The sequence below is a fragment of the Grus americana genome, chromosome 21 (assembly GCF_028858705.1).
Source record: "Grus americana isolate bGruAme1 chromosome 21, bGruAme1.mat, whole genome shotgun sequence".
NCBI lineage: Eukaryota > Metazoa > Chordata > Aves > Gruiformes > Gruidae > Grus > Grus americana.
In genome coordinates, this window is record NC_072872.1 from 2,535,984 (window position 1) to 2,559,552 (window position 23,569).

General features: G+C 51.1%; 5 protein-coding genes across 9 annotated transcripts; 1 reads left to right on the top strand and 4 right to left on the bottom strand.

Annotated features, from left to right (window-relative positions):
* The first annotated feature begins 404 nt into the window (after positions 1-404).
* UBXN10 (UBX domain protein 10) lies at positions 405-22,747 on the top strand. Of its 2 annotated transcripts, XM_054850002.1 has the most exons (3): positions 405-652; positions 998-1,327; positions 20,393-22,747. In XM_054850002.1, the coding sequence occupies exon 3, from the start codon at positions 20,408-20,410 to the stop codon at positions 21,287-21,289; it is 882 nt and encodes a 293-aa protein (XP_054705977.1). In that variant the 5' UTR covers positions 405-652; positions 998-1,327; positions 20,393-20,407; the 3' UTR covers positions 21,290-22,747. The 2 variants fall into 2 exon arrangements, with proteins under 2 accessions (XP_054705977.1, XP_054705978.1); XM_054850003.1 differs by lacking the exons at positions 405-652; positions 998-1,327 and adding an exon at positions 18,683-18,747.
* Positions 5,136-8,914, bottom strand: LOC129215946 (group IIE secretory phospholipase A2-like). The gene is made up of 4 exons (XM_054850010.1): positions 6,676-8,914; positions 6,354-6,501; positions 6,043-6,149; positions 5,136-5,466 (listed from the first exon to the last, which is right to left on the bottom strand). The coding sequence occupies exons 1-4, from the start codon at positions 6,701-6,703 to the stop codon at positions 5,324-5,326; spliced, it is 426 nt and encodes a 141-aa protein (XP_054705985.1). The 5' UTR covers positions 6,704-8,914; the 3' UTR covers positions 5,136-5,323.
* Positions 9,174-11,049, bottom strand: LOC129215947 (basic phospholipase A2 A-like). The gene is made up of 5 exons (XM_054850011.1): positions 10,950-11,049; positions 10,432-10,488; positions 10,108-10,243; positions 9,832-9,938; positions 9,174-9,692 (listed from the first exon to the last, which is right to left on the bottom strand). The coding sequence occupies exons 2-5, from the start codon at positions 10,469-10,471 to the stop codon at positions 9,568-9,570; spliced, it is 408 nt and encodes a 135-aa protein (XP_054705986.1). The 5' UTR covers positions 10,472-10,488; positions 10,950-11,049; the 3' UTR covers positions 9,174-9,567.
* Positions 11,244-13,023, bottom strand: LOC129215944 (basic phospholipase A2 homolog blK-PLA2-like). Of its 4 annotated transcripts, none has more exons than XM_054850006.1 (6): positions 12,691-13,011; positions 12,369-12,466; positions 12,227-12,279; positions 11,801-11,945; positions 11,582-11,688; positions 11,244-11,504 (listed from the first exon to the last, which is right to left on the bottom strand). In XM_054850006.1, exons 1-6 carry the CDS (start codon positions 12,880-12,882, stop codon positions 11,380-11,382), a joined length of 720 nt encoding a protein of 239 aa, XP_054705981.1. In that variant the 5' UTR covers positions 12,883-13,011; the 3' UTR covers positions 11,244-11,379. The 4 variants fall into 4 exon arrangements, with proteins under 4 accessions (XP_054705981.1, XP_054705979.1, XP_054705983.1 ...); XM_054850004.1 differs by having other exon boundaries at positions 11,801-12,044; XM_054850008.1 differs by lacking the exon at positions 12,369-12,466 and having other exon boundaries at positions 12,691-13,023.
* Positions 13,972-16,648, bottom strand: LOC129215945 (phospholipase A2, membrane associated-like). Its single transcript, XM_054850009.1, has 5 exons — positions 16,151-16,648; positions 15,730-15,779; positions 15,098-15,242; positions 14,735-14,841; positions 13,972-14,384 (listed from the first exon to the last, which is right to left on the bottom strand). The coding sequence occupies exons 2-5, from the start codon at positions 15,764-15,766 to the stop codon at positions 14,239-14,241; spliced, it is 435 nt and encodes a 144-aa protein (XP_054705984.1). The 5' UTR covers positions 15,767-15,779; positions 16,151-16,648; the 3' UTR covers positions 13,972-14,238.
* Positions 22,748-23,569: the final 822 nt, after the last annotated feature.

The window sequence follows — 23,569 nt, forward strand, 5'->3', positions numbered from 1 at the left end:
TAAAAGCAGCCAGAAACCCCCTCTCAGTGGTGCAGATGGTTGTTAAGTGAATGTATGTCAGTGCTTTAAACTCTTCAGTGTTATCTTTCTCTTCTTGTGGACAGGACATCGATTTAGTAAGACAGATTCTGGAAGTGGAAGACTACAATATAGAATCTGCAATATTTGCCATCTTTCAAGTGAAAGAAGTGGAAAGAATCAGTAAGTACCTGGAGTTTGTCACCTGGTGCTTCAGAAGAGTGCTGTCTGACCTTAGTGTTCACTGTAATCAGCAATTCAGGAAGCTTGCTGTTGGCTGTGCTGCTGCCTCAGCCTTTCTGTGCTCAGGAAGGTTAATTAGTGAGGGCAGATTCAATCCAGCTTCTGAAAAAAAAACCACTCTTTTCCAGAAAGTCGGGAAGAAGGAAATAACTGACTCTGAGACAGCTTCAGGGTAGAGTGTGTCTGAGAAAAACCTCTGGTTTTGGTAGGTGCTGAGGAGCAGCGTGATCCCCAGAGCAAGGATCAGAAATTGTGTAGCAGAACTCTGCAGGAAGAAAATGAAACTGGTTCAAGAATCTTTGGAAATGGGAGCTTGCAGCAGAATGAAATAGAAAACAACAAAGGGCAGGCTAGATCCAATGAAGAGAATCGAGCTAGCAGAAACACAAAGGTATGTGAAGGGTGGTTTGGCAGTGATTTACACATCCTTTAATGATTACGGGAATGCTTAGGATTGCTTAATCAGCAACTATCATCTTCTTTGAATTAAAAGGAGCTTCCGCTTACTGGATTTTGTTGCTGCTACAGCTGTGACTTGTCAGATACAAATATTTAATAGTGACGTGTGTCACTCTGCCCAAAATGGCACAAAATAAAGTCCGGATATGTAGTTTGGAATAGGCATTCTTTGGCAGCTGCTTTGATAGCGGCTTGTCTCCTTTCCAGTGTATTATTTTTCCCTGACTGAAGAGAAAATGTGTGTTTTCAACTTTGTATTTTCATCCTTCCCTTTCAGGCATCTAAAAAACAAAAGAAGGAACAGCAGCGGCTAGAGAAGAAGAAGCGGCAGGAAGACAGACACTGACAAAAGGTCTTGGCCAACAAGAGTAACTGTGCAGATAACAGCAGGAGAGAAACAGACTCAAACAACCACATCACCTTGGTGAAGGCCATGGCAGCTCTAAACATATGACTGAACGTGTTCTCAGTGCTCTGGTGAGAAAAGCAAATAAAACTGATGAAGACAAAACTCCCGTAAAGTAAATTTCCAAGTACCAAGTGTTATCTTAAAATCCGTTTCTGCGGAGACCTCTAAGCACCCGTGAACTTCCTGTTTCTTCGGTTGGTGAGCGAACAATTATTCAATAATTCTGCATCCATCGACCTGTGTGTGAGAAGAGTTGTTTGAACTTAACAAAAAGTAGAGACTTGGGTTTATAGTTTTGGAATTAGATGAAGGCAAGAACCTTCTCTTCACATTGCAGTGTCAGAGTTGCTTTGACATCTCGTGATGTGCTTAGATTTATTTTTTTTTATATAACAACTTTTTATTTGGTTATGCTTGGAGGAGCTTTATTTTACCTTACTGTCAGGGAAAGCTTAACAGTTCTCAACTCAGGAACATGGGTGGGTTTTTTATATTTAAATTTAAATAAGGAAACAGAATCCCAGAATCCTTTCCAAAGCTAAGTGTGTCAGCCAACACTGTATCAAACGTGAGATTCCTCTTCTTTTTTCTCTTCCCCCCCCCCCCCCATGCAAGAATGCAGTGATAAGCTTTAATTTAACTAGAACTGCTTATGTTGTTGCACTGGGCTGTTTCAGAAGTGATTAATACATCAAGGGAGAATGGGATTACTGCATCCACGCTTGCTTAAGTTTGAGATCAGCTTGTTTGCTAGCTGTTGAGGGCTTTTGAGTTAAAAAAATAACAATAATAATACCAGTGGACTCCTGAGACTGCAGAGCTGATTCATTCGATCTGCTAAGTATAATGAGGTAGTAAAATGTGACATGAGCAGGCATGAGACTTCTGTTGAGTGTTGTTACTTGGACATCTGGAATCTCCACTCCTTTGCCATACTCTGGAGCTTTTGGGCTACTCCAGAGCTTTAGTACAAGCCAGGAACTTGATAGTTGTGAGTCTCCAAATGAAATTGGTGTAGCCAAAGGATCAAGAGTTCTGGAAACAAGCTTCCAAGTAGCAGTGATCACTGGGAACCCTGCCTACTTCGCGCTTCATAAATCAAGCTTTTTCCAGGGTAGGATTTTTTTTCGTCTTAAATTCCTCTTCGGTAAGGTCACCAAGTACCGCAGAACGCACAGCTTGAATCCTGCGATACTTTCCACTGTAGGACTGGGAATCTGAGCTGAAGTGTAAGGACTGTGGGACTTGGCCCTCAATTGATGGCTTGCAGCATTTCAGCTTCACTCAGGTTTTTGGACTTATATCAAGGACTAAGCTTGAAGAAAGCACACACACACTTACACACACAATAGGTAACAGGAGACACCTTATCAGCCAGGGCAGGACGAAATAGATTTTTTGAAAGTAAGGAAAACTGCTTTTGAAAGAATTCGATGTGTTCTTTGAAGTTTCCAAATCAGCACAGAAATATAAATGCCTTTTTTGACTGAACTGCCAAGATCTGAGCTAGTACTTCTTTGTGTGTTCTGCTACTGTGCATCAAGAGCATTTGAAGACTAAAAAAAAAAAAGGAGCTGTACTGTAAGTATTGGTGGTGTAGGAAAACAGGCTTTAATGCTGGTGAAGAAGTTACTTTGGTTCCTGTAATGAGCTTGATGAAAATAAAAAGTAATACCAAGCAGTTCCTAATACTTTATGGTGGGACATAGTGTCTGGTGAGTGAGGCGGCATGTTAAGTGCCAGTGGTAGGCATGAGTAACTGCTCAGAGGGAAGTCTGAGGAGTATATTGTAGGTAGGAAGAGCACAGATGAGCCTTGAATTCACAGTATTGTTCTTAACGTGAAAAATTACTTTGGCAAAATCCGTTTTATGCCAAAATGGGTGGGTTCTGCAAGGTTAAAAAGATGGGAAGAATTTGCAGTTGTATGCTACGAATAAGATGATTGATCTGAATGAATTGCTTTTTTGTTTTTCTGAGGCAGAGCAGATGAGAGGGTTGTTGTTGTTTGAAGCCTGGGGAGCTGTGGAGGGAGTTGTCCTGTATCCAGCTGAGCTGCTCCTGTAGGCGTGAAGGGACCTGCAAAACCTCACCTCATCCGTGTCCAGGATAAACGGGCAGGCCTGCAACACTGGCACATCTGAAATAGCAGAGAGGCGCTGGCATTCAGCTCATAGTCTCTGATACCTGTAACCAAATATGTGGCTGAAAATGCTTTCATTTCTAAGTGTAATGTGATTAAAACATTCTTTATGTGCTGGGCTCATAAGTCTTGTTAGACCAGTCAAACTCTTTATTTTTGCCAGGATAGCTTTGTACCTGCACAAACATTTTGTATCCAAAGATGTTAAAACTTTCATTTTGTCTGTTCAATTTTTCCTTTAGCTATTGAAATTTCCATCTGTCCTTACAACGTGTGTTTTTTCTAGGGAATCATTACGCAGGGCCCCTCGGGGAATTCACTTGTAGGCAGGGCATTTGCTTTGTAAACGGGTCATGGATTTTCCTTGCAGGAGGAAGGGCCTCGAGAAACAAGAGAAATAAAAGAAGAACATTGTGATTCATAGATCGTGTTTACTCTTTGGTGGAGCTAACCGCTTCGTGGTATGCGGTCATAGGACAATGAGCAGTCCGCATTCCCTTGTTATTTGAGGAGGATTGCTGTTTATTACCGATTTAATCAGGGCTCCTGCCCACACCCTTCCTCCATGATCCTGTGTGCCGCCATCCTCTTCCCCAGACTTTTCTTTTCCCCAAATCCTGTCTCTGCAGGTAAGTAGTTCAGTTGAACTGGAAGTTTGAAGCATTTACCCAGGTTTTGTCTGCCGTCCACAAGCACATCTTGGCCTCACAAAGTCCAGGAGGGCTTTTCTGTCTGTACTCCTCAGTTTCTGGTGTACCTGTACCTAGCCTATTGAAACCGCAAGACTTCTGTTTCTGGAGTCTGTTCATCAGAGTTTTCTCCTTGCACACTCAGCAGGGCACCTATTTCTGTTACCAAACTTCTGGGTTTTGGATGCAATAAAGGTTACAAAGATGTGCCAGCTGAACGGTGTGAATAGAGTTGGGGGGGGTCTTCATGTTCGTATTCCAGCGTCGTATAAAACGGAGATGGTTTATGTTCATGTCGAGCGGTGTGATCGTGATCGTTCCTTGCTGTTGCCTGGAGCAGAGCCCATTTGCAGGCACAAACCTTAGAGGGCAGCACTGGCTTCATCAGCTGTGGCCCAGCTCTCCCCTCATCCCAAAGCCCTCAGAAAAAGAGCAAAAGGAGAAAATGGGTGTTTTGGAGTCACAAAGACGCCAGGATTACAGGAGGAAGGGGCAGGGATGTGGCTCCTGACAAAGTGCTTGATGGAGTCAGGCCAGAGCCCTCAAGGCTGAGGTGAAACTGGAAGAAAATACCCTTGAAGCACTTTTCTTTCACCCCCCCTCGCTGGGCAGGTGTGCAGAAGACCTCTCTGGAGATGAGCCAGCCCTGGCTCGTTAGGTCTAATTGTGCATTGAGTGCAGCTGCAGTGGAGGGACGAGGTGGCTGAGGGAGCTGTGGCCTGAGGAGACCTGCCTGGCCAGCTCCAGCCCCTCCTGGAGGTGGGGTGCAAGGAAGAGCCCCCCCCGCCCCAAACCCTTGAGACTACCACCACTACGGTCCCCCTTGGCTTTAGTGAATATTAATTGTTTAATTAGTTGTTAGGAGTCAGATGGGGCTGTGTTGCAGCCAAGCTCCCAGAGGGGGGCCGAGTTTGGGGTCAGGGTGCGGCAGCTGCTCGCTGATTCTGGTGATTTTATTTTTTTTCTTCCAAAGCTCTTAAGATTTACTGGTTGGCTGCTAAAATGTCACTTCTGGGAAATGGGTTTTTTTAAGAAAAAGATGCAAAACTGCATGCAGGCATAAATATTTACTTCAGAAAACCAGCCGTGAATGCTCCATGCTGTTTCCTACCCCTTCCACCGTCAATTCCCAAACGCAAACAGGACATTGAACATGCTCTACAAATTGCCTTTGAAAACGTATTTTTATTTGCAGGGATTCCCTCATTTTTATGATTTATTTAATGGTGAGGAGCGGGCTTTCCCTGTGCACCGGCTGTGGGGAAAGGCACCAGACGTCTTTGTGGTGCCGCCAGCCTGGGCACAGGGGAGGCAAAACCCCCACAATTTAGACTGTTTCCATCAAATTTTGACCCCAACATGTCTAGCAGGAGGGAGTTTTGCCCTTGCACAGAAACCATGGGTAATTCTTGTAAGGGTTGTGGTAGGTCCTGGCTGTCTTTTGGAAGCACTCTGCCGCCTGCCTGTCGCACTCACAGCTCTGTCTTTTGCACCAAGTCTTGGATCCTGGAAGAAAATTTGGGTGGATGGAGTGGGGTGAAGGGTGTGAGAGTCGGGGTGACTTTTGGACCCTCCCCATGGCATGCACAGCCCCCATGCTGAGTTTGGGGTGTCTCAGGTAGTTCTTTTACCTCTGGCGCATGGAGCTACCTGGCTACAAACCATGCGTGGCCCTGGATGGACCGTTTAATTTATTTTATCTGCCTGTGTATGTGTACGTATTTGCTTTGATCCCTGTGAAGTGCTTTGTTTTAATCCACTCACCCTGAAACAGCAGGTTTGCTCTAGGGAAGGTGGGGTGGCAGTGCCAGATCCCCATCCATGATGGGAGGCTCACCTCAAACCCTGTATATTTGGCCCCTGGAGAAGAGCAAGCCCCCTTCTTCAGGAGGTCTCCAAGCTCTAAACTTCACCATAGTCCAAGCAAATAAATGTTTATCCTATTCCTGGTGTTTTCCCCCCATTTCCACCCCCTTCCCAGCATGTGGTTTCCAAGCCAGGAAGGTGTGAAGGAAATCTCGGAGGAGAGCGTGGATGGTTGTGCCCTCCCCCTCAGGGCTCTGCCCCCGCGCTGTCTCTTACCACAGACTATCTGGCTTCCCGAGATGGTGTATTCGTATGTGACCAGTTTGGGACTGCAGCTAGAGGAAGCCAACTTCTTGTAGCAGCAGTCGTGGGCATGGCAGCACCTGGGAGCACGAGAGTTGTGGTCAGGGCAGGATGGGGGGTGGTGGGGACAATACCACAGTGCTGAACATCTGGTGGTACACAGCCCCCATGAGAAACATCTTGCGTTTGTGCCCAGGTTAGGTGCACAGGTGTGCAGCAGCTCCCAAGAGCAGCAGCAAGCGTTCCCTTCGCACCCGCTCTGCCTGCTCCAGGTTCTGACTTACCAGTCAGTCGCATCCAGCGGCTGTTTGGATCCCCCCAAGCCACAGTAGCAGCCGTAACCATTGTAGGACAGCGGCAATTTCTTGGTCTTGAATTTAATCATTGCACCAAACTGTAACACGTTGCAGCTGGCGGGGACCAGCCCTGCGACTGGAGACAGAGGGTTAGGAGCATTGGGAAAAGCAACCTCTCATCCCACCCTTCTGTACCAAAACTGAGTATTTTCACCCTCCCCAAGTTTATTGTTTATGGGGAGAAATTGCGAGTGCCGGGCTTCCCACACCGCATCATCTGGCGGGGTGAGAGCTGGCGCGGGGTACTCACGGCAGAGGAGCAGCCAGAAGAGCTTCATGCCTGGCGGTGGCAGCTCCGGTGTTTGGGTGAGCCCGAAGTGCCGCTGGTCGCTTTTATGGCCATTGTACCCATGCGACGGGGCCCCTCCTTTGGAGAACCCAAAGTGGGCAAATATTGACAATCCTCGCCATATCGGTCCCGCTTTGTGTGCGAGTCTCTCTCGGCGTTGCCAGAGGCGCTGGCTGCAGGATGCCCTATGGTGGGGGAGCCCTTCACCCGGGGAGGTTTCAGTGGACTGGGATGAGTGGGACAGACTGGGGTTGAATCCATGTGTGGCTCTGGGTATCTCAGCATCCCAATACCTCCCTGAACAAAATGGGACAACTTGAGGGAGAATGGGAACCGCTCTGTTCCTGGGTGACTATTAGTTTTTTGATGTCTCGGTTAGAAAATGCCATTCTATATCTTACTGTGTCCATCGTGACTTACCTGGGCAGGGAGAAAATGCAGCCAGTACAAAGCATCCTCCCCTCCTGACTTACCAAAGCGGATGAGATGCAGCACCGTGAGCCAAGAACAGGCTGCGGCTGAAGGTAGGATCGAGTAAAAGCACTGTATGCCGGTTTTCTTGTTAGCAGGAGCTTGTCAGCGCCCAGGTGCTCCTTGCGTGTGGGGATGCTCCATCGCTTTCCCCATACCTGCTGGGCGCTGTGCATAGTCTTGCTCTCAAACCAGAGCAGGCAACGCTCATGGACCATCACACGAGGTTTCTGATTCATCTTTATGTTGAAGCAAAATAAGGCAAGCAGCAGAGTGAGGGGGAAAAAAAAAATAAATGCTAGTGGCATATAATGGAAGGGTGAAAAAAGAGGACAGTCATGTTGTTTGCTTGGAGAGAATCTCTAATTAAATAGATGATGCCAAACACCTTAGCAGTTTTCTTCTGGCAGAGATTGAGGTGCATACAGCTCTGCACCACTTTATGGGGAACCCCGGTGCAGGCAGGCACCCAGCCAGGGAGAGGAAATCCCCCCCATCACTGATAGGGAAACTGAGGCAGGGAACAAGGATGCAACTTGGGTGGAAATCGGAGAGATGGTGAGAAAAGGGAACTCGGCTCAGGGCCTCAGCAAAATCTCTTCCCCCATCTAGCACATGCCGTTTGCCTCATCAGCTCTCCGGACCAATTTACGTAGACCCTTGGGATGGCAGTGAGTTAATTAGGTGAACCAGAGCTTGCCATAATTCAATATTTTCTGAGTCCGCAGCCAGTTTTTATCACTGGGGAATAAAGTCTATTTTTGTGCATCAAACTGCCTGAGCTGCCAGGTGAAAGACCGCCCGCCCCAACCCCTCTACCCATGGCAGGTTTGCAGTAGCCCTTCTCCAAAAGTGGAATAACACACACCCCCTGGGCTGAACCCGCATCCCTGGGAGGATGTGGAGTTTGTTTCTCTTTTGTGATATGCAAAATACCACTTTTACAGCTCAATTTCGTGCAATGTACTGAGGGAGTGCAGTATCTGAGCCAACACATCAGCACTTGGACCTCCGTATGAATGGATTCATACAGCCAGCTGTCCAAGCAGACAAATACATAGGTAGTTAAAATTCACCCAAAATTTAAACAGGGAGATTGTGTTTCAACTCATCCTGGCCTGCAATCTGTCTGCCTGATTGCCCCTCTCCCATCTTGGCGAGGATTTGATCCTTGATTTATGCCTTGCAAACAGCAGCTGTTGGGCAAAGGGCTGCCCGCTCCTTCCTCCTCGTCTTCCCCAGGACCAAATGTTGCTGGATGAGGATGGTAGAGCTTGATGCCTGGGTTATACCGCAGGGAAGCATTGCTGATTTAAGGGATATTTCCTGGTGCTGTTGACTTCTGGGGCAAGCCAGGGTAGGAATTACAGCTGCTGATATCCAGGGAAGAAGTGTTTTGTTGCTGTTTCTGTGGCTGTATTTTAGTGCTGATCCCCATGGGGGTTTGCAGCGCTGAGACCTCCTGGAGGGGTCGACCCTACTGAATTGGTCTGCAGGACAGGAAACCTGCGCCGTGGGGATGCTGCGGTGCTTGGGGGGGGAAGCAGCCACAGCCTGACCTGCCTTTTCCCAGGGGACGTGCTCGGGGTTTTTTCAGAATTGGGCCAAAACATTCTTTTCTGGTGAGAAATTTGTTTTGCTCTGCACTGGGTGTTAGGCAAGAGCAAGCTCCCGGCCACCCCGTTGCAGCAAAGGTTGCCAGCGCCCAGCCCTCCCGCAGCATCGTGCCTGCCTGCAGCCCTTTGCACCGGCTTTGATATCTCTATCTCAGGGCAACTGCAAATTTTCAGAGCCTGAAGGCTCGGAGCTAAGCAAGGGGAAGTTCAGGGGTGCAGATGGGCATCGGTGGGAGATGTGTCGCATCTCAGTTGTCTTTTTTTTTTCTGGGTATTTCAATGGGAAACCTAGCAGAGAGGTTAGCTTCGCCCTGCTGCCTGCAAGGGGTGGTCGCTGGGCTCAGCTGAGTCACGTCACACTGAGGCCTGATGTTTTGCATTTTCTGGTTTTATTTTGGAGCAACAGAAGAGAATCTGCAGTGAAGCAAAAAGCAGAGGGAGCTGACAGGCTGCACAGGGAGCTCGAGCCAAGGGGAAATGAGTGTTAGCAGAGAGGCTCGCGCTGGTTTCCATCTCGCCCTTCACAGCGACAAGGCGCAGGTGTCCACCCCTCCCTTGTTTTTCTGTGCTGAAACATTGCATCTGTGCTGCTCTTCCTCCTCGGATCCAGTGTATAATGACGCAACTTCACGAGAGGGTTGTTGTCCTCGTGTCAAAGCCAAAAAGCCCCGACGAGGAGACCTGCCAGGGCTGGGAAATGCTTCCGGCACTGCACCGTCCCTCTGCTTATCAGCCTGGACGTGGTTTTGCAAAGAGCCCTTTTGCTTCAACACCACCCAGCTCGTCCCCGGCACTTGCTGCGACGCCGGAGCAGCCCCCGGCTGCGCATCCGGCAGAGCTGGGCTGCCCGCTCACATCTGCAGGCACCTCTCTGGCACCAGGTCCCGGACCCTGCAGGGACCGGAGAAAAAAACACACCTGAGACCTCCTTTTTGGGAACATCCCCAGGGAGCTGCCTCTAAAAAGGGCACCACAAAGGACAGAGATGGTCTGGAAAGAGAGATCCTGAACCGCAAGTGCGGGGACTCACTGCAGGTGGGGATTCCTGCCTGGGGCACCGAGGGGGGCTGGATCGGTCCCACGCGGCACCGCCGTGCAGCCAGCTTGGCGTAGCAGCAGGCACGGAGCAGGCAGCACCTGCAGTGAGAAGGAGAGCCTGGACCCATCTGAAACGCGGTGGCGGATGCTTCTAACCTACCTGAAATGGGCTCTGCCAGCGGGGTGGGAAGAGCCCCAGGGTTACCGCAGGGCCAGCATTAGCCACCCCAGGGCCAGTGTTAGCCATCCCGGGCAGTGCTGCCTGTACCGGTCCATTGAAGCCTTCGGTGTGCCGCTGCTGCCCCATGCCGAGTAACAGCCGTGGGCAGTCAGATTTCCTACGGTGCTTCCCTCGAGTCCCGGTGCGAACTTGCGCGGGTGCTTCCCGCGAGCTGTGAATGCACCTAGAGTGACCAGAAAATGTGATTTTTGCAAGTTATACGCAGAAACAATGCCCGGGGAACCAGGGTGGAGAGGAGGGGTTTGCTGGGGGCCTCCCCAGGGAGAGCACGGGGGTTTGGGGATGCTCCCGGCATCAATGTGGGGCTGCAGCCTGGCTCCCATCCATGGGTTGGGGAATGGCTGTGCTTACTGCAGGCGAGCAGCACCACCAGCATCAGTAGGACCTTCATGTTCCTCTCACCCAGGCCTGGGAGGAGAAATGGAGGACAGACTCAGCCAGGCAGCGTGGCCAGCTGACAGGCGCTGCCTTGCAAACCTTGTCCCTCTGAAATCAGGTCAGATCGCCCCAAAACTTGGAGGGAGGAAGGCAGCCATGCCCCTTTGCATCTGTGTTGCTGCCTCTTGGCCGAAAGCAAACGCTTCCTGAAGCTGTACCACCACCCGAGCATCTCCCACCTCCCGTCCCATCTCTTTTAGCACCCAGGGCATCATTTTGCAGCAGCAGAGCAGCTGTCCCCCCAGGGCTGCAACTTTCCGGCTGAGTTTTTACCTTAAAGCAATGACACTTTATCCACAGGCATGGAAAACAGCAGAAAGCAGCACGCCTACTGCCTCCTCCCAACATCCCCCCTGCCCCCGTATTTTTGTTTCTGCGGCAGCAATGCAACCGCCCCATCGCAGCAGTGGGGTGAACGTGGGAGTCCTCACCGCGGGATCGCTCCGGCTCCACTTCCTTGCTGCCAGCCCGTCCTCCCAGGGAAAGTGCTGCCCCTGGGTTCCAAACTGGAAGCGCTGAAATGACTTGTCTGTCCCAAAAATGCTTTTTGCTACGCCCCTTTCCTCGCCGGCCAAACCCCCCCCCTTTCCCCGTGGGCTGCAGCCTGGAGTGACGCAGGGGCCGAGGCAGAGGTTTTGCAAAGTTTGGGGTGTGTTTGGGGACGATGATGTTGAGTATTTACAGGGATTTCTCTCTCTGCCCAGCAGCAACTCACAGAGGACCGGGATGGCTCAAGCACATTGTTTATTTTCACATTGATTAAATTTACAGCAGCACTAACGTGGTTCGTGCAGGCAGGGACGTAGAGAGATCCGGACGCAGAACCCAGGCGCGTGCTCCAGCCCTGTGTCCCGGCTTCCATCACCAGCACCAGTGCTTGAGGTAGAAGCGGTAGCGTTTGCTGTAGCTCCCGATGCTTCGCTTCAGGCAAAGTGCCAGGCTGCGGTCACACTCGCAGGAAAGGCGGGCGCACCACGAGCTGCCTTCTGCGGGCAGAGCGGAGCCCAGGGTCAGCCCCAGCTGGGGGAGGGGATGACACCCCCTTTGCAAGGGTCCTACTTACTGCAGAAGGGGCTGCTGCCGTGCCAGCCATAGTGGTAGCCCTGCACCTTGGCGTTGCAGTGGTATCTCAGGAGGCTGTCGTAGCAGGTATCGTGCAGCTGGCAGCATCTGTACGGGAGGTCGAGGCTTTGGGAATTGGGGTTTTTTTGCCCCCTACCCTCCAAATTTGAAACCATGCAAGGATGTGCTCGGGCAGGGAGATTTTTAAGTGGGTGCTCACTTGTCCGTGGCGTCCTTGGGCTGCCCTTTGCCCCCCAAGCCACAGTAGCAGCCGTAGAAGGAGTAATGCAGCAAGGCATCTTTCCCCGTCACCTTCGTGATCAGCTTGTGCAGATCCCAGAGGCTCCCGCGAGCTGGGGACAAGCCTGGGGGGAAATCGGTGCGACTCATGCCGACGCCTGGCTCCCCAGCAGCATCCCTATTCCTCCAGCCCCCAAACTGGTACATCACAGGCTGGTGATGTCCTAAAAATGAGTAAGTAGATGCAACAGAGAGGAAACTTATTCCCAGCTCGGTGCAGGAGAGTTGTTGCATGTTTGGGAGAGGTGGTGATGAGGAAAGTTTAAGAAATCACCAACCTGGTCCTGATTTCCATGGATATAACTGCACGGTGAGCCATGGGACTCGTGCGAGCACGGACACTTACCCAAAGCAAAGAGCACAGTGAAGGCGAGGAGAGAGTTCATCTTTTTGACCGCCCTGTGAGAGGAAATCAAACCATTTCCCCAGTATATCAAACACTTTCTTTTTTACTTCCCCCGTCATCTGGGGACAGAGATGCTCCTCACCTCCGAGAATTAGGGGAGATGAGGGGGGGTGAGAACGTGCCCATCGCCATCGCTTCGGCACAAAGTGTTGCTGCATTGGGGATGGGAAGCAATGGGAACTGGATGGCAGAGTGGGAAAAAGCAAAATGAAGGGAAAGAAAGAAAAGTTGGAGGAATGATCAGCCCTTGAGGGCTGCACCCCGCCACTCTGCCTCTGAGCTGGCATCTCAGGTAGCTTCTCCTTTGCTCCTGCTTTCCCGGCACGGACCTCGCCCCCTGCCTGTACCGCAGCTTTTGGTTAAAGGAAGAAAGAGAGGAAAAGTGTTCCTCCATCCCCGCTTACCTCAGGAAAGCTGCCGCTTGCTTGTAGGGCCCTGCACCCCTCAGGGCTTCCTTTATATAGGGTTTGCTCCCACTGTCGGATGCTTGTTTCACCCACACCTTGCCAACTGGGTTTTCTGTGAAGGAAAAGGTGCCATCCTTCCCCTTTACAGGAACGCAAGAAATTCCCCCAACACCCCGCTCCGTACCCCATGCGTGAGGGCAAGTGCCAGATGGGATGAGTCGGCAAAGCAGCGTCATTTCCATCCTGAGGAGGAAGCCAATGCTGTCCACCCCCAGCTGAAGACGTCCAAGGGCCTTTTTCTCTGCCCTCCCCAGCACCACAGTGCCATATCGGGGCCAGGGGGGGGAGGAAATAATAACCCTGATTCAGCTTTTGCATCCCGGCAACCGCAAATGAAACAAGTTTGGGGTTTTCAGGGAGTCATATGGTTTGAGAACTGTCCCTCTGCCACGCCTCAAAGATGATTCAGAGCTAGTTATCTATCGGTTCTGTGGGAAAAGTGTATGGACAACAAGAAAAGCATCTCTAAATGTGCGGTCCCCAGAAACATGGGGTTATGCAGACACTGGATGATTAAACGCTCGCCTACCATGAGAGGAGAATGAAACAAAATGGGTATTTTAGGATAAGTGAATGAAACTTCTCTTTATTTCTCTCTGTATGATGTTTCCACCTCCTCACTGCAACCCCCATGCAGAGAAACCATTTAGTCACCACCTTAACTGCCCTCCTAAATTAGCATCCGCCTTGGGATGGACGGAGCTTTGGAATCTTCCCCCCTCTGCAGGGAACTCTTCTTTAGGCGGGTCTCAAACTGTCTCCCACATTTTCCCACTTCCATTATTCCTCTAAAAACACCTTTTGGCCATATCTCACCTGCCCCTTAATGCACCGTTTTGTTTTAGCTCTGTGAGCGAGTTCAGCTGGTGGGAAGGGGTGTTGGGAGAAGCCAAAAAACCCAGCTGCCATCTGGGCTCGCCGCTGGGGAATTATTTTGTTGACAAACCCCCGAGTTTTACGTGGTGGCATTTATTTGTCCCCATTTCTCCTGCTGGGGATCCAGCAGCAGCACTATTGCTCCGCAGCAGGATAGACCTGGCCAGGGAAGGAGTAAATAACTGGCTGCAAATTACAGCTGCCCGTCGGACCTTCGGCTTTTTCGGGCTGCAGTTGGGGCCGTGAAAATATGATGCAAAAGTGCTCCCCAAACTTGGCAACCCAGATGCAGTGCCTCAAGCTCAGTGACTCTTACAGAAAACCACCATGGAGTATGATTTCGAATAACTTTTATTTCATTATCTTTGGTGGGAAATGAAATCAAAAGAGAAAAGAGAGGAGGAAGGGACAAAAAAATGGAAGCTGACGTGTCTTTCTGCTGGGGGATCTCCACCCGTAATGTGTGCGCGCCCTCCCTCACCCTGCGCATCACCTTGCAGGGAGCCTTGCTGGCTCCGGCTATGCTCAGCCCCCGCATCAGGCTTTTCCTGCCACAGCCATTGGGAAAGCCAGTCAAAATCTGTGACCTTGCGTGCAGATTTCCCCTCCTCAGCACTGGAGCTTACTTCCTCGGCATTTCAGCTTGAAATAGAAGCGGTAGGATTTATTGTAGGAATGCAAAGTGCTTGCGAAGCATGAAGCCACCGCCTTGTCGCATAGGCAGGTCTCTCTCTTGCACCAGCTCTGCTCGTTACCTGTTGGGAAAAAAAAAAAAAAAACCACGGTGCTCTGTGGTGGCTTTTCCAGCTGGCATCAGCGATGAGGTCCCCTCTGAGCACCCCCAATGCCTGGAGCTGCCTGGGCAAAGCACATGGAGAAGCGTGCTGCGGTGCTTGTCCTCTCCAACCTGCCCGCATCCCTTGTGGCGCCCATTTATTGTACGCTGCGTCCTCCTGTACAAACCCGACCCGGCATCAAGCTGGTTTCATCCCTGGGAGGGAAAATGCCCTCCTGTGTACCCTCCTGCGGGGCTGGGGTGTCACAAGGAGCAGTTGCTGGTTCTCCACCTCTGTGGGACCCCCCCCCTCTGCTCGGCGGTACTCACTGCAGACGATGTCTCCGTCGGCGACATCAAAGTGGTACGGGGTTATCAGGGGTCTGCACTTGCCCTCTCGCAGCTTCCTGTAGCAGCAGTCATGGGCATGGCAGCACCTGCCGGGGGGTACACATCTCGAACCACTGCCCCTGCTCCCCTACCGCATTTGGAAGGTAAAGGGAAGGTCCAGCCTCCAATTTTGGGTGACCAGGAGGAGGGGATGAGAGGCAGCAGCAGGACGTGGCTGGAGAACGGCACAAAAACCCCTCTCCGAGCACGCCAGCACCGGCTGGCTGCCAGTGAGGAGCTTTTTAGGGACCCCGCACACCCTGCACCAGGGTGGTGAGTGGGGACGTTTTTCCAGGTACTCACTGGTCAGTGGAGTCCACCGGGGTCCCTCTGCCACCGATGCCACAGAAACACCCATACCAGCTGTAGGAGAGCAGGGCGCTGTTCCCTGTCGTCGACTTGATCATCCGCTCCAGCTCCAAAACACTGCCGCGAGCTGGCAGCAGCCCTGCAGAGGGGCAGAGGGACAGGCTCGCACTGGGTGGAGAAATTGAATAAGTCTGGCATTGCTGGAAATACATGCTTTCAGGCATGCGAACCATAAGAAGCCCCCCCAAAAACCCCCTCAGGATTCTGTCTGGTTTCTGCAGCTACCTGATTCAGTCTGGCAGAAGATATTATTGCTCTGTACGGGCTATGCCACGCTTGCATCCTGCAACCAGCACCACCACATTGCCAGGATCAGCCCTAGGCTCGGCACAGGCAGCAAAGCAGGTGACAAAAGGCTCCAGGACCTCTTAAAATAACTATGGACCTGAGTATCCCAAAGCCTCACCGTCACAAAGACCTCCAGGACTACAGCAGTGCTACACGAAGCATTAAACTGCAAAATTTAAAGAAAAACCTGAATCATGCACAAAGACTCTGGGTTTGTACGTCTTTTTTTGCCTTGCAGACATGATTCCAGCCTGGCCTGGTGAAACTGGGGCACTTACCACAAGCCAAGAGCACGGCAAAGAGGAGATTCTTCATCCTCAGGCTGGCCCTGGAGGAGGAAACCGCAATGGTGGGTGATGAGCAGCACCCCGGGGCTAGGACAAGTGGCTGCCCCCCCACGCCCATGCCAAGGGCACGGAGCCGGTGGGGTGCACCCTGGCAGCACCCCACGGTGACATTAGCATCACCGTGGATATACGGCATTGTGAAGGTATCCCGTGCCCACGAGAGCGCTGCTGACTCCCAGTGGGGCCTTCCGACTCCGGTGTTGGGATGCAGCGCTTGGCAGGGATGTGTACAGGGACACAGTGGTTGTCCTGCCCGGGGCTGATGGAGAAGCTCACCGTCTGCAGCCTCCCACTGCTGCCCCCCAAGCTGCCTAATCAAATAAGAGGGCAATAAAATCCCCTCTCTCCTTACCCCGCCTGGACTTCACAGCTCCAAGACTGCCGGCGTCGCGGGTTCGCTTTATATAGATGGCAGAGGTCCACCCCCTCCTCTATCTGCACTATTCATCACAGAGCAGCTCTCGCCGAGTGGCCCCTCGCTAAAGTAGGAGGTTTCCATCCTTCCTCTTTACAAGAAACATGAATTTCCCTGTGTTCCTCCGTCATCTCACTTCTGCTTGTCGGCTGGGCACGAAGCTGTCTCCATGTCGGGCCGATGCGCCTTCAAGGGATGAGGCCAGCTGAGGTCTCGGCCATGGTTTTAAAAGTCGCGGGATTCAGTTAGTGCTTGGTTTTGCCAACTCACACCCTGCAAGCTCTGAGATGGTTCCTCTTGGGTCTTTCCCTTGCAAGTGTCCCCTCAAATCCGTGTCTGCATCCAAATGCAGCCCTGCCAATCGACAAAGGGAGGCGAAGGGAGGACGGCGAATGCCACAGTCTCATTTCACAGTCTCATTTCGTGGGTCTGTAGTTTTCCCATCCTGCCCTCAGGGCACGGGATACCCCGGGAGTGCATGGGCAAGGGGTCTGTGAAGTTAAATCAGCAGCAGCAAAAGCTGGAAACACCATGGAAATCTGACAGGGAATGCTTTTCGAATACAGTTTATTTAATCACCATAACTGAGACATGATACAAAAAACCAAGGGAGGCAGAAAACCAGAGGAGATAAGAAACAAAAGCTGCTATCAGTGCTGCAAAATCGTGGGGCCAGAGCAAACACACACACAAATGCACGGTATCAGGCAGGGCTCCACCCTCAGTAACCACACTTCTAGGGAAGGGAACTCTGGGTGGGGGATTGTAAGAAAACGGCCCCGGGGTTTGTAATACAAGAAGAAAAACCCTTGTGGCATTTCCTGAGAGCCGCCAAAGCTGCTCGCTGGAGGGACGTCACCTCGTGGCTGTCCTTCAAAGCTGGCAGAGATGTCTGTCCCAGGCTTTCCTTCCCTCTAACCTTTTATTTCCTGCTGCCGAGTGGAATAAACAGCCATCCAAGCCCAATATGGAAAGGATAGGGAGCAGCAGCTCGCCTGCCTCCCCACTCACCATCTGCATGAGAAACTGTTTGTGATGCAAACTGATGCCCAAATCCCCCACCTGACTCGTAAAAGCCATGGCATCCCTGACGATTAAGCAACTCCTTCCCGCCTCATCCACCAAAAAAACTTCCATTAGAGGTTTTCCCCGTCATGGGGGGTCATTATCTGCACCGCTCCTGCTCATGTGCTTCGGCGTTGCAGGTCCTTGTCCTTCAGGGCAGGTTTTGTTGCTGGGTTGGCCCTGACGGGGAAAGCTGGCCCTGATCTTCCCGGCTTTTTGCTGTAGAGTTTGGCTAAACCCGTGTGAAAGGCACCATCCAGGGGCCTGAAGGGAGACCAGAGGGCTGGGATCATGCAGACTAGGGATCCACTGGTGGATTTAACCAAATCCCCTCATTTTGAGCCTTCCTTCTCTGCGGGGGATCTTAGGAGGAAGCTAAACCCTCTTCAATCGAGCCACAAACCCGAGGGCTTAAAAACCACCCATGGAAGTGATTATCCCATACATTGGGATCAGCCTTCCTATGGAGCAAAGAAAGAGGAGTATCAACCGGCCCAGCTCTTTGGTCAGGGCCTTACTGAAATGTAAATACGCCCGGTGCTTTGATCTGCAAAGCGTGCATCTGCCACGCGATATGGCAGAACATGCTGTGGATGGGATGAGCTGATATGCAACTATTTTCTTACCTTTTTTAGGGCACAGGTACACCTTGATCTTCCCTCACCTGCAGGGTGGAGATCCCCAATGTGACGGTAGATAAGTTATCTGAAGTTATTTATTGCTTGTTCCTTGCTGCCTTTGGTGGGCATCTGTTAGCCGGAGAAGCATCTGGTTAACTAGAGGCAGGTTTAAAAAGGGATTAATGGGGAGAGATGGAAATGGCAGCGTTACGGGGTACATTCCCACAAGGAAACCCGACTTGGGGGGATCAGGACTCCCCTCAGTGCACACCAGGATGTTTTAGGTCCCTGGATCTTGTGCATAAAGTGTAGTTTTCTAAAGGTGTTCTCATCAAAACTAATGAGTTTGGTGGTTATTGGTCTGGTTTTATTCAGCAGGAAGCGAGAGCTCCGGCGGGAGGGACGGGGACAACCTCAGCACAGCCCTCACCTACGGGGTTTGGGGCAGTTGTGTGGGAGAGGAGCTGCCACCCCCGTCCCCTGGCCCGTCTATGTCCCCCAGCCTGGTTACATCCCTCACACCCGCACCAGGTTGTCACGGCCATCCCCGGCCCGTCCCACAGGCCGCTGCCGCGCCGGGGCAGACGGACCGAGCAGCCCACCGGGGTCCCGGTCTCCCCGCGCTCCCAGAGCCCCGGGGCACGGAGCGAGGACGCGGGGTCCCAGCCCGGCCCCGTCCGGGTCAGCCCCTGGGCCCGACATGGCAGCTGGAGGACCGCGACCGGCGGCGCTCCGGCCGGATCGTCTCGGTGGTTGCGGGGCGGGACCTGTGGCCGGACCGGAAGTGGGGCGGTTGCCGTAGCAACGCGGCTGTGTTTGCCGGCGGGCGCGGGCGGCCCGGGGCGGTAGGTGAGGTGAGGGGCGGCGGGGCCGGGCCGGGCCCGGGCCCGGGTTATAGAGCCGGGGCCTGACTGTGGGGCCAGGACTAGGGTCAGCTGTGGGGCTGGGGCCAGGCTGTGGCGCTGAGGGCTCTTCTGGGGAGCTGGGCTATGCTGTGGGGCCGGGGCTGTGCCGTAGGGCCAGGGGCTCAGGACTGCCTGTCCTCCCAGGCCCTGGGGTCACAGTGTTTTGGGCCACCTGTGGGCAGAGCCCTCCCTGACTGCAGTTCCCCATGCCAATCCCTCGCCGAGGCACCCGAATGTAAAATGTGCCATATTTAAAACAGCTCCTCACGGTAAACCTCTAATGTATGCTGTGCTGAAGCAGTACAGACCCTTGCTCAGGAGGGTCCTACCATGGCTTCCGGCAGGTTGGTTGTTTTGGGGGTTTTTAATCCTTTGAGCTGGCAATATAACTGGTGATACGTGGTAAGTGCTCTGATGTGCTCAGAAGTCCCTCTTCAGAGGATGCTGAACTATAGCTTGTTGCCTTGGACTTTATTTGTTAGAGGCAGTAAATGAAAGGCGCACACCCCCACCCACCCAGGCTCCTAGGAAACTCTGAGGAGTCACTTGGGTGGCGTGTCCCTTCCGTAGCTCCGCTCGAGGCTTACAGAGGGACAGACCTCTCTGTCTCCAAGCAGCTTGGCTTTGCTCAGCATTGGTTTGCTGAGCATTTCGATTTCACTGCGGTGGAGGAGAAATCAAGCTTTAAATAATGCATCACTGGCAAAATGTTGAGGAACAACCACAGTGGCTGTTCCCTTCTCTTGGCTTGTTTGTTTTGGGGTGATGAGCAGCAGGCGAGTCCGACTTTATCCTTACTGGAGAATGCCAAGCAATGAAAATTGCCTTCCCCCCCCCCCCCCCCCCCCCCCGCTGCACAAACCACAGAAAAGGAAGAGGTGTGTGACCTCATCCCCAGTTCTCCAAAAGGTTGTTGTGAGGTTGTGGCCTGGTTGTCTGGGCTTTCAGACTGCTTTGTCCTGGTAAAGCACGAGTGGTCTGAGCACAGCTTAAGTTGGGGAACATGCAGCAGAACATGGCTTCGTCTTTATAGGGAGTTAATATGGATCTCTGTTAAGCAGCTTTTGGTCACAGGAGAAGTCAAAATGGGTTTCTCTGTATTGAATCAGACAGATTCAATTTCAAAGGTCTTCAGAGATTTTTTAAAAAGCAAAGTGTAGTCAGTCTTACCCAAAAGTCTGCAATGGGAACTTGATCTGTCACTGCAGGAACAGCAAAAAGGCCAGATCTGTGCTTTGAAGTTCACTTCTCTCCCATTTTCACTGAGTTTCTAGCTTCAGAAAAAAACATGTTTCTGTTCTTTCCATCAAAAACTTTCTTTAAGTTGGGAAGGTCACAACTTCCCAATGCTCTAGGTCAACTTTAAACAATCCCTGACAAAGTCAGCACCTATAAATATACACATCCCACTGTCCGAGTTGGTCGTTAGTGAACTGTAGGATTGCCGCCTGCCTATGGGGTGATACACCGGGTCGATTGCTATTTCTAGCTGCCGTGCAGCACAAAAATGGGAGCTGTAAGGAGATTAAGCTCTCTAGAAGCTTTCTGTCCAATTCCTGTAACTTTTCCCTCTGCTACCCCGCCCGCAGGTGCCTTGAGAAGCAATGGCCACAGCGGCTCTTCTGAACTTAGCACCATCTCACCTCGGCTTCCCTTCAAGCACAGCAGCCGCTTTCTTGTGGACAAACGCCCCTGACATGCACGTCACCAGGCCAAAATCTGCCAAGGGACGCACGAGGTCGAGCTTCAGTTACTCTCAGAGCATGGAAGCCTGTTCTTGCCGAGTGCCACCTTCCCCGCCGCTGGCAGCTCCCCACCAATTAGCGAACAGCCGGAGAGCATCGTCCATAAAACCGGCATTCCCATCTGGCCAGGTGTCTCCTGAGGAAATCCCAGAGCTCCTGCAGCAAGTGCCTTTGAGGACCTCCTCTTCCCTGAACAAGTACAGGGTGCTCCCCTCCATCGGCTGGAAAGGCGTAGGGAGCGGCGCTGTGGAAGCTGTAGCTGAACAGACCGACCGGCTGAACGTGAGCGGGGAGGGGGAGGACGATTCGAAAATCAAAACTCTTACTGGAAAACAAGGATCTGCCGGCGTATTGTCAGAAACTGATGTCCCTGATGAAGACGGCTCACACACGCAGCGTCCTCCTGAGAAGCCAGGAAGGAAAATGAGACAAGAGAGCCCTTTGACATCAATTTTAAGTGTGGAAGAGCCACCGAAAGAAGAGTCACAATTGCTGCTCGCTATTCGATCTCCCTCTGGTCTGAGATTTGAACATCATTTCAAGCCCACCGACACTCTCCAGACCATCCTTGCTGTGGCGGAACAGAAAATGTCAGTCAAATACAAATGCTGCAGCGTCGAGACGATGGAAGTGCCCCGAAGGAGTTTCTCTGACCTTGCGAGGTCCCTCCACGAATGTGGGATTAGCCACAAGTCTGTGCTGTGCATCCGACAGAAAGATCAGCACGATGCAGATCTGTAGGCGCACAGAGACACCGCCGTGGGTCGTTTCACTGAGTGGGATGTTACTTCTTCCGAAAAACTGAGTGCCTGATGTTTCCTGGGCCTACTTCTTCATCTTGCCATTTCCCAAAGCTTCCCCTTGAAGCAGACTTGTGTCTATGTGTTGAAATAGTATTTTCAGGGGATAGACCTGCTACATAAATAGCATCGTTTTTCACGTGTGCCATCACAAATCGCTTCCTGAGCGCCACCAACCTTTGACTTTTTTGGTTTTTTTGAAGTTGTCAATTTTCTTCTTTGAAGACTGAAGTTTCCGAGACCTCTCCCCTTGTCCTTTTCTATGCTTCAGGAAGGTCCCACTCTGGAGGACCATCTTCAGTAGGTTATCACCATCCTAAACATCTTCTTGAGAGTGACTGAAAAAAGATCAAACCCAAAAACCATCTGGAAGAAACAGTGATAACAAGTTAATGGATTATTGTGAAGTATTAAATTGCAAAAATGATGGTAATATACCTGTGAGGACTCAGCTCTTTCTGGATAACCTCAATGCAGCTTTTAAGAGTGTGACTACATCGTCCTTTTGAGGACAAATAGTTACTATTTTGGCTGTATTGGTGAGCAGCAGGATTTTCTACGTAGTTATTCTTCTCTCATTCAACTCGTGTGATCCATAGGTAGGAATAGATGGAGAGTTAAGATGGGATGTTACAGAATACTTCCATTTAACACCTTTACACTGAAATGAGTTAGCCTGAGAAAGCAAGTGCGGCTTTGAGAATTTTTAAATAAAAATACATTCATTGGATTTGAGTGAGGAATTGGCTCAGGCAGTAGACCATCTTTTACTAAACCATCATTAAAAAAGGCCAGTAGTGTAACTTGGCAGGTTTTAGATAAATACAATGTGCTTGTGCTTAAAAAAAAAAAATTTAAAAAAATTTTTAAAAAATCATCATCCAGGTTTGTAATGGAAATTCTTATGGTTCAAAGGTTCAGTCTACTAAAAAAATGGACCACTTGCCACACAGATGAGCTAGTTCTAATATTTTGAGGTAAACCCAACTGTGCGTTTAACCAACTCAGAACGGTAGCAGAACCAGGACAGTAGCAGAAAGCCGGTGCCAGCGTTGATCAAGAGGTAGCTCATTCTAAAGCCAGTGCTCGGGGTCCAGCGGCTCTGTGAAACGGGTACCCGATGAAATCACTGCTGCATGTGATGGTAATTGCACAGCAGCAATCCCGGTGTCTTCAGGGAGACCAGGGTGTCAAAACGTTATGGGTGCTTTTAATCAAACCTCAGTGGGGAGGGAAGTATTTCACTTGGGTTCAGGAACAGGACCTGTTTTCCATGTTTAATTCAGTGTTAGGTGGTTAATTCTCTTCTTCTGATTTTGTGTATGCTATGTTACTTCCACGTTTCAGAGTGTTTTCATACTGTGTGGTAGTACAATCAATAAAACCTTCTAGGCTGAAACTTGAACTTAAAATGATTTTTGTGAAGCAGAGGCTTAGCCATCGCCTCTCCTCTTAAACAAGAAACGCCATTAATTTGATGGCAAATACCTTGACGACCATCCAAATCAGACTTTGGATGGTCAGCTGCCGTCCACAGCATCTTGCCATGCCTTCCTGGAGTTTATATCTCTGTCCGGTACTAAACACCAGACTGCAGCAAAGAAGGAAGCCCTTCGGATGAGTGACTGCCCGCTGCCAACAACCAGAGACACGGTGACCACCACGCAGGTTTGAGGGCGCACAGGGACCTGTGCTTTAACCCAGAACAGAACAGGAGGAACTTGGATCAGAGCAGCCAGCACTCCTCATGCTGGAGGATATTCCTCTGGAAAATCTCCATCCAAGATAAAGCTGAATGAGTTTGGTCCTCTAACAAACTCACCCAGGCTCCAGCATCTCCAAAGCTGTGCATTTTAATTATTCCCTTTTCTGAAAGCCACGTCAAAGTCTTGATGGAGGCAAGCACAGTGCAGGGAAAATGCCTCTTTCCTCCCCATTCTCCTCCTCTTCCCTTCAAAAAAAGTGTTGTGGGGATGCAGAGGGGGGGTCTGGGCAGCAACTCTGCCAAGTCTGGCACAGGAAGCACCACGGAGGAAGAACAGTATTAATCTGACCTCATTTACGGCACGGTATCATCTAACAAGCTCCCTTGCAAGAAGCTTTTCAGAATTTCAGCATTAAATCAGGTGAAGTTCAGTCTGTCACAGGACGCTTTGAGGCCATAAATAGCAAACTCATCAGAACTCCTGGCTAGGAACAACAACAAAAAGTATTCAAGCAA